We start from the raw sequence: 9,592 nt of genomic DNA, 5'->3' as shown, positions 1-9,592 counted from the left end.
CGGAGCTTGCAGTGAGCTGAGATCCGGCCACTGCACTCCAGCCTGGGTGGCAGAGCAAGACTCCATCTCAAAAATAAATAAATAAATAAATAAATTTAAATAAAATAAAATAACTTGGGCAAACAGATTCCCTGCCCTGAGCCTTGTTTGTTTCTCTGGTATGTATATTTTACAGCCTGCTAAGACTTTGGGTAAGGTTAGTAAAACATAATATACACATGAAGTTCAGTATCACAGGAATCCCTCAATAAATATTAACCTTAATCATAGGTGTTCCTGTTGGTATTGTTGCCAACAGCATTGTTGCAAAGGGCTTTATTGCTAAACACATTACTCAGAGTTTTTTGGTTTGTTTTGCGAGTGGAGTGTATAGTTCCGGCTGACCTTTGGAGAAAGTAAAGGGCCACCAGCTGCTATAAAGAAGAGAGATGAGGGTGAGTGACTGCATTGGGAACCTGTTGCCTGTTGGGGAAGAATTATGTCCAATCACTCCAATGAGCCTGGCTTTTCCCTTCCTTCCTTGATTCTGCATGCTCCCAGTGGGCCTCTGAATGGTCATGGGGATGAGAAGGCTGTGGAGGGAATCTTTATTTCCAGTTGAAAGAAGCTTCTTCTGTTTTGAGACGGAGTCCTGCTCTGTCGCCAGGCTGGAGTGCAGTGGCGTGATCTTGGCTCACCACAACCTCCGCCTCCCACGTTCAAGCAGTTTTCCTGCCTCAGCCTACCGAATAGCTGGGATTACAGGCACACGCCACCACACCCAGCTAAATTTTGTATTTTTAGTAGACACGGAGTTTCACCATGTTGGCCAGGCTGGTCTTGATCTCTTGACCTTGTGATCTGCCCGCCTCAGCATCTCAAAGTGCTGACATGAGCCAGCGTGAGCCACCATGCCCAACTGAAAGCTTCTTTTGAAGTGTGTTGAGTGGAGAGAAAACAGACCCCCCTGGAAATTCTAGGTTGGCCCTAGAACTTTGAACATAGGTAGAGGACTTGTACTACAGGGAGACCCATTTGGGGAGCAAGAGGAGCCTCCCCAATTGTAGCCCAAGCTACTCACCATTGTCAATAGCTACTCACCATTGACATAGAGGCTGTTCCTGTCCAGAGTGTAGGGTCCCAGCAGGGTGACGCCATGAGTCAACTGGCTCAGCTCCCAGTACAGCTGCTCTCTGTCCAGCTCATAGCTGGTGGGATCTGAGCGGTAGGTGCAGATGGCATCCACTCTGGTGCTTGCCCCATCCTTTTCAGCCCTAGGGAGGGACATGGGAATACAGACATACAGAGATACTTGACAGCTGATACTCTGAACAACTCCTTTCTCCAGTGGTGCCCCTTGGTGGTTTTTGTTGCTGTTGTTGTTATTTAGTTTTTCTTTCATAATCATAAACTTAACTCTGCAGTCCGGCTAGATGTGGAAGAATATAAGGAAAATATGAAACCCAAAAAACAGCAGTGAGGGCATAGAGATTACAGGATAGTGTGAGCAAATGGGGTGGAGGGGTGCTCCTAAGCTACAGAACGAATGGTCTGGCGGTGAAGATAACACACAAGTCAAATTGATTAGTCATCACAGTCTGAAATGGTGATCTTCTTGCTTGTCTTGACTTTTCTTTTTCTTTTTTTGAGACAGAGTTTCACTCTGGTCGCCCAGGCTGGAGTGCAATGACACAATCTTGGTTCACTGCAACCTCCGCCTCGTGGGTTCAAGCGATTCTCCTGCCTCAGCCTCCAGAGTGACTGGGATTACAGGTGCCTACCACTGTGCCTGGCTAATTTTTGTATTTTTAGTAGAGACAGGGTTTTGCCATGTCGGCCAGGCTGGTCTTGAACCCCTGACTTCAGGTGATTGGCCCACCTCGGCCTCCCAAAGTGCTAGAATTCCAGGCATGAGCCACCATGCCTGGCCTTAATTATACATTTTAAAATAACTAAAAAAGTGCCAGGCGCAGTGGCTCACACCTGTAATCCCAGCACTTTGGGAGGCTGAGGCAGGTGGATCACTTATGCTGAGGCGTTCGAGACCAGCCTGGCCAAAACGGTGAAACCCCGTCTCTACTAAAAATACAAAAATTAGCCGGGTGTGGTGGTGGGCGCCTGTAGTCCCAGCTACTCAGGAGGCTGAGGTGAGGTGGGAGAATCACTTGAACCCAGGAGGCAGAGGTTGCGGTGAGCCGAAGTCACGCCACTGCACCCCAGCCTCAGTGACAGAGCGAGATTCCATCTCAAATATTAAAATTAAAATTAAAAAAATTACTGAAAGAAAATTCCAATACTTAATAGCACAGCGGGGTGACTATAGGCAATAATAATTTAATTGTGTATTTTAAAATAACTGAAAAAGTATAACTGGATTGTTTGTAACACAAAGAATAAATGCTTGACGGGATGAATGCCCCACTCTCTATGAAGTGATGGTCATACGTTGCATGCCTGCGTCAAAACATCTCATGTACCCCATAAATACCCACCTACTGTGTACCCACAAAAATTAACAATTAAAAAACAAAATATTATTAGTTTTAAATAGCTAGAAGGAGGATATTGAATGGTCCCAACACAAAGAAGTGATCAATGTTTGAAATAACAGATGTGTTAATTACCTTGACCTGATCGCTATATACCACAGGCATTAAGACTATAAATATGTACAATCAATATATGCCAATTAAAAAGTAAAATAAAAGGTAAATCTAAGCAACATTAAAAGAAAAAGATTTGCAAACAACACCCCTTTTTTTAAATGGGTTTTTTTTTTGGTGAAGGGGGGTGGAATATGGCTATTATACCTAAAAATATGTTCTCTATGTTAGCATGTAGATTTATTATTTTTAGTGAATGAATGAATACATATTTGTACAATTTCTTAGTTTTAATTTTTTTTTTTTTTTTTGAGCAAGGTCAGGCTCTGTTGCCCAGGCTGGAGTGCAGTGGTGCAATCTTGGCTCACTTTAACCTCTGCCTCCAGGCTCAAGCCATCCTCCCACCTCAGCCTCCCAAGTAGCTGGGATCACAGGCAGACGCCACCACACCCAGCTAAGTTTTGTATTTTTTGTAGAGACTGAGTCTCACTTTCTTGTCTGGGCTGGTCGCAAACTCCTGAGCTCAAGCCATCTGCCTGCCTCGGCCTCCCAAAGTGCTGGGATTATAGGTGTGAGCCACTGTGCCTGGGCTAGTTTTAATTTTGAATACAGTAAATATTGTTATACAAGCCCAAAGGCTCTTTGGAGTTCTGAATACTTTTTTATTTTTATTTTTCAGACAGAGTATCACTCTGTCCCCCAGGCTGGAGTGTGGCGCGATCTCAGCTCACTGTAACCTTCACCCCTCCAGGTTCATGCGATTTTTGTGCCTCAGCCTCCCGAGTAGCTGGGATTACAGGCATGCGCCACCACGCCCAGCTAATTTTTGTATTTTTAGTAGAGACGGGGTTTTACCGTGTTGACCAGGCTGGTCTCGAACTGTTGACTTCAGGTTATCCACCTGCCTCAGCCTCCCAAAATGCTGGGATTACAGGCGTGAGCCACCATGCCCGGCTATGAGTACTTTTTAAGAATGCAAAAGGAGGAGAGAATGGGATAATGCTGGCCAAAGGGTACAAAGTTTAAACTATAAGGTGAATAAGCTCTGGAGATCTAATGTATAGCATGATTACGAAGGTTAACAATGCTGTATTATATACTTGAAATTAGCAGACAGGATTGATCTTAAATTAAATCTTCTCGACACACACACACACGCGCACAAATGGTAACTCTGGAGAGGTGCTGGATGTGCAAATTAGCTGCATTCTGGTGACCACTTCACCAGGTTCACATGTCAAGACATCTAGTTGTACATATACACAATATTTACATGTCACTGATATGTCAACAAAGTGGAATGTAAAAGGTTGTTGAACCCAGTGAGCTTGAGAACTACTGGCATCAAGGTTACAAGTAAGGATTCTAGAACCAGAACCCTTGGGCTTAAAGCCAGGCTCCTTTTAAGCAAGGAACTTGATTATTCTGAGTTTCAGTTTTCTCATCCACAAGATGGGATAAAAATAATGTGGTTGTGAGGATAAAATAAATGCAAACACGTAAACCACTTAGATTGCCTGTGGCATGTCGTAAGAACAACGTTATGACATTCCCCGATCCTATGGAGAGATGGGGGCAGGTGGGGTCAGGGGAGCTCGGCTGAGGACAGTTTTGATTTCTTTTCATGGGGCTGTGTGAGTAGAAGACCCACCCCTCTGGCGGGGGATCTGAGTTGACTGAATGGAGGACCTCACAGAGAGGCTGCAGGGTCATGAGGTGTAAGGAAAGGGTACTGAATCCGCTGAGCCCAGAGAATACTGAGGGGACACAAGCAGAGAGGAAAAGACAGGTCATTAAAACCTAGATCATGTGTTGATGGGTGCAGCAAACCACTATGGCACATGTATACCTATGTAACAAACCAGCACGTTCTGCACATGTATCGCAGAACTTAAAGTAAAATTAAAAAAAAAAAAGATAATGGATTTTTCCCTTTGATTCAGTAAGACTGACTTTGGGAAAGTCCCTATCTCTTTCCAAGGAACAAACTGCAGAACTGTGGTGTCCGGAGTTTGACCCTAATGTGGTAGAGATGAGCTGGGGCCAGGAAGCTGTCAGGGATTCTGGGGATACCTTTGGCAAAGATGCTATACCAATTGCTGCTATGAGTCCTAATTAAATGGGCATTCACAATAGTCCAGGCACTGTGTTGAGTGATTAAGAGTAAGAGACTGTCGGGAGGCTGTGGCAGGAGAATCGCTTGAACCTGGGAGGCGGAGGTTGCTGTGAGCTAAGATCATGCCACTGTACTCCAGCCTGGGTGACAGAGTGAGACTCCATTTCAAAAAAAAAGACAGAGAGAAAAGAGCAAGAGACTGTTGCTATCACCAATAGAATAACAGACTGTTATTATCACCAAGAGTAAGAGAATGTTATCATCACCATTTTATAAATAATATGATTGAGGAACAGAGAGGCCGTGCGTCTTGCCCAGGGTCACACAGCTAGCAAATTGTAGAGCCAGCGTTCAAACCGAGGCACTTTGGGTCTATTATGCTATACTGCCTCTCAGCAAAAGCCCAAGTCACTGTGGCTGCTGGGGGTGTGGGAGTCAAAGAAAGGGCTCAATCAGGGTTGCTGTAGGTGCCGTGAAGGGGGGGTCTCACCTAAGCGAGGTCAGCCTGCAGCCAGCATAGAGGGAACCAATACTGCTGTTCTGGAACAAGGGCTCGAGCTGGGAAGGAATGAGAGAGAGATGAGGAGGAGGCAGGGCCGAGACATTAGAGGAGTGGGCATTGGCTGGGGGGCTCTCACCAGCTGCTGCAGGGCCCTCTCGGTGGCACTGAATATTTCAGAGCCCAGGCGCCCCATGTCCTTCGTGTACTGCAGGTTGGTGATGGTGAAGTTGACAGTCAAAGGCATCAACAAAGGCATGCCAGCTGCAGAAAGGGAGGGTAAGAAGAGATCGGTCCTAAGTTAGACCCTGGGCAGTGGGGCGTGGGAGGAAAGGCTCCGAGGACACATTTTAACTCCAGCATCCAGCTGGGGTCCAGCCTGGGCCATCCTACTTGAAATACCTTATGTAGCAGTCACTGTCTGAGACCTTCCTATGTGGGGTGACCAGTGATTCCAGTTTGCTCAGGGCTGTACGGGCTGAGATGGCCAGGTGCGGTGGCTCACGCCTGCAATCCCAGCACTTTGGGAGGCCAAGGGTGGATCACGAGGTCAAGAGATGGAGACCATCCTGGCCAACATGATGAAACCCCGTCTCTACTGAAAATACAAAAATTAGCTGGGTGTGGTGGCACACGCCTTGTAGTCCCAGCTACTCGGGAGGCTGAGGCAGGAGAATCCCTTGAACCAGGGAGGCAGAGGTTGCAGTGAGCCAAGATTGAGCCACTGCACTCCAGCTTGGCGACAGAGTGGGATTTCATCTCAAAAAAAAAAAAAAAAGAAAGAAAAGAAAAGAAAAGTGAGACAGGGCCAGGTGCAGTGACTCATGCCTGTGATCCCAGCACTTCGAGTGGCCGAGGAGGGTGGATCACCTGAGGTCAGGAGTTCGAGAGCAGCCTGCTCAACATAGTGAAACCCTGTTTCTACTAAAAATACAAAAAATTAGCCAGGCATGGTGCTGTGCACCTGTAGTCCCAGCTACTTAGGAGTCTGATGCAGGAGAATTGCTTGAACCCAGGAGACAGAGGTTCAGAGGTTGCAGTGAGCCAAGATTGCACCACTGCACTAGGGAGAATGGGGAATGGGAAATTATTCCTTCAGTCCTGTTTGGGGTGACAAAAAAAAAGTTTTGAAAATAGATAGTGGTGAGTGTTGCACAACAATATGAATGTATTAGTACTGCTGAATTGTACATTTTAAATGTTTAGAATGGAAAATTTTATAGTATTTATATTTTACCACAATAAAAAAGTTATTCTTACTTGTTCTTGAGGTCACACTCTCAGAGACCAAGGTGGACATCCCAGGTGTGGTCAGAGGAGCAAAGGACCTTCCAGCCAGTGTATTGAAGGTGGTTGTGGTCTTGGCCACCGTGGGACTGGAACCTGTGGCAGCTAAATTAGTGATTTCAACCACTGTATTTCTCAAGATAGTGGTTGGACTCACTCCTTCTCTATGACTGGTTTTAGGTGGTGTTGGCGTCTCTGATGGTATCAAGGTCATAGTGGTGCCTGTGACAGTCCTGGAAAATTCTGGGGGTCCAACTGAAGTTACAGATGGTGAGGTTTTTGTGTTCCAGGAGGTCACAGTTTGGGGCTTACCCGTTGTTATGGAGGCACTGGGAAGCCCAGAGACAGCAGGGGAAACAGTCAGAGTTAGAGTACCTGTGCTGGTCTCTACTGAAGAGCTGGTGGCTAGTGAGCCTGTAGTCTCTAATAAACCAAGGGAAAGAGTTGAAGTTGGAATCATTGTGCTGGTTTCTGTCCCTGGATGGGTGGAAAGTGAGGCTGTTTTTGCAGAAACGCCAGGTGAAGCAGTTGGATTTAGATCAACTCTGCCAGTTCCAGTTACAAGTAGGGTGAAGAGAGAGGATGTTGTCTGAGTTGAGAGAGCTGTGCTAGTCTCTGCGCCAGGTCTAATGGAGAGTGAGGCTGTGGTCCCTGATACCTGAGGAAACACAGTTGAAGCAGGAAACGTTGTACTTGTCTCTGTGCTGGGATGGGTGATCAATAAGGCTGTGGTCTCTGGCATACCAGGAGAATGAGTCAAAGTTGGAATAGTTGTACTAGTTGCTGCCCCAGAACTAGTGATCTGTGAAGTCACCATCTCTGGTGCACCAGGTGAGATTGTTGTCAGCACAGCTGAACTGGCTTCTGTCCCAGGACTGGTGGCCATTAAAGGTGTGGCATCTGGTCTACTATGGGAAAAACTGGGGGTTGTTCTGGAAACAGGTGTGCTGATCTGTGCAGGATGAGTGACCCAGGAAGCTGTTGTACCTGGCTCACTAGAGGGAACAGTCCGAATTGGAACAGTGAAGCCAGTCTGTGTCCCAGGATGGGCAGCCAATGAGGCTGTGGTCTCTGGTTCACCAAGAGAAGGAGTCAAAGTTGGAATAGCTGTACTAGTGTCTGTTGCAGAACTAGTGACCTGTGAGGTCACTGCCCCTGGTAGACTGGATGGGATGGTTGTAATTGGAACAGCTGACCTGGCATCTACTCCAGGACTGGTGACCACTGAGGGTGTACTGTCTGATTCCCTATGGGAAAAGTTGGAAATTGTCCTAGAAACCTTTGTGCTGGTCTCTGCAGGATGAGTGAGCCATGTGACTGTAGTCGCTGGTTCATATGGGGTCTCACTCAATGTTGGGAAGATTGTACTGGTGTCTGTCCCAGAACTAGGGACCAGTGAGGTCACCAGATCTGACGTATCAGGTGAGATAGTTGTCGTTGAAACAGCTGAACTGGCTTCTGGCCCAGGACTGGTGATGGCTACTGGGAGTGTAGTGTCTGACTCACTATGGGAAAACTTAGGGGTTGTCCTGGAAACCATTGTGTTAGTCTCTGCAGGATGAATGAGCTGTGTGGCTGTTGTCTCTGGTTCATATGGGGTCTCCGTCAGTGTTCGGAAAGTTGTAGTGCTGCCTGTCCCAGAACTAGTGACCAGTGAGGTCAGCGTCTTTGATGCACCAGGGGAGACAGTCAGAGTTGGAATGGCTGAACTTGTGTGTGTCTCAGAATAGGTGACAAATGAGGTTGTGGTCTCTGGTTCATCAGGAGAAAGAGTCAGAGCTGGAATAGTTATAACGGTGTCTGTCCCAGAACTAGTGACCTGTGAGGTCACCATATCTGGTACATCAGATGAGACTGTTATTGTTGGAGAAGCTGAACTGGCTTCTGCCCCAGGACTGGTGGCTATTGAGGGTGTGATGTCTGGTTCACTATGAGAAAAATTAGGGGTTGTCCTGGGAACTGTTGTGCTGGTGACTGCAGGATGAGTATCCCATGAACCTGTTGCCTCTGATTCATGTGGGGACTCAGGCACTGTTGGAAAAGTTGCACTGATGTCTGTCGCAGAGCTAGTGACCAGGGAAGTCAGCACACTTGGTATACCAGGTGAAATAGTTGTTGAAATGGCTGAGCTGGATTCTGCTTCAGGACTAGTGACTGTGGAAGGCGTAGTGTCTGATTCACTATGGGAAAAGCTTGAGGTTGTCCTGGGAACAGTTGAGCTACTCTCTGCGGGATGGGTGACAAATGAGATTTTTGTAAATGGCTCCCCAGTGGAGACAGTCAAAGTTGGAAGAACAGAGTTTGTTTCTGTCCCAAAATGAGTGACCCATGAGGCTGTGGTCTCTGATTGACCTGAGGCAACAGTGAGAATTGGAAATGCACTGGTCTCTGACCCAGAAGTAGGGACCAGTGAAGTCACCAGACCTTGTACAGTAGGAGATACAGATAAAGTTGGAATGGCTGAAATTGTCTTTGCCTCAGAATGGGTGACTAATGAAGTTGTGGTCTCTGGTTCACCAGAAGAAATAGCCAGAGTTGGAATAGTTGTACTGGTTACTGCACTAGAATTAGTGACCAGAGAGGTCACCACTCCTGGTACCTCAGGTAAAACAGTGGGAACAGTTGAGCTGGCTTCTGCCCTTTCTGCCCTATGACTGGTGGTCATTGAAGGTGTGGTCTCTGGTTCACCAGAAGAAAGAGTCAGAATTGGAATAGTTGTACTGGTTACTGCACTAGAATTAGTGACCAGAGAGGTCACCACTCCTGGTACCCCAGGTGAAACAGTTGGAGTTGGAACAGCAGAGCTGGCTTCTGCCCCTTCTGCCCTATGACTGGTGGCCATTGAAGGTGTGGTCTCTGGTTCACTAGGAGAAAGAGTCAGAGTTGGAATAGTTGTACTGGTCACTGCCATAGAACTAGTGACCAAAGGGGTCACCACTCCTGGTACCCCAGGTGAAACAGTTGGAACAGCTGAGCTGGCTTCTGCCTCATGACTGGTGGCCGTTGAAGGTGTGGTCTCTGGTTCACCAGAAGAAAGAGTCAGAATTGGAATAGTTGTACTGGTCACTGCCCTAGAACTAGTGACCAGAGAGGTCACCACTCCTGGTA

General features: G+C 47.0%; 1 protein-coding gene across 1 annotated transcript in view; it reads right to left on the bottom strand.

Annotated features, from left to right (window-relative positions):
• Nucleotides 1-9,592, bottom strand: part of MUC16 (mucin 16, cell surface associated) — a 173,133-nt gene that overhangs the window by 118,117 nt on the left and 45,424 nt on the right. The window contains 5 exon segments of the mRNA XM_011954968.1: nt 1,081-1,253; nt 5,189-5,256; nt 5,337-5,493; nt 5,616-5,629; nt 6,435-9,470. Coding sequence (XP_011810358.1) covers nt 1,081-1,253; nt 5,189-5,256; nt 5,337-5,493; nt 5,616-5,629; nt 6,435-9,470 — 3,448 coding nt within the window.

The sequence above is a fragment of the Colobus angolensis genome, unplaced genomic scaffold, assembly GCF_000951035.1.
Source record: "Colobus angolensis palliatus isolate OR3802 unplaced genomic scaffold, Cang.pa_1.0 Scaffold39, whole genome shotgun sequence".
NCBI classification, from domain to species: domain Eukaryota; kingdom Metazoa; phylum Chordata; class Mammalia; order Primates; family Cercopithecidae; genus Colobus; species Colobus angolensis.
Note: the sequence above shows the minus strand (reverse complement) of the source record. Positions and strands in the feature narration are given on the sequence as shown.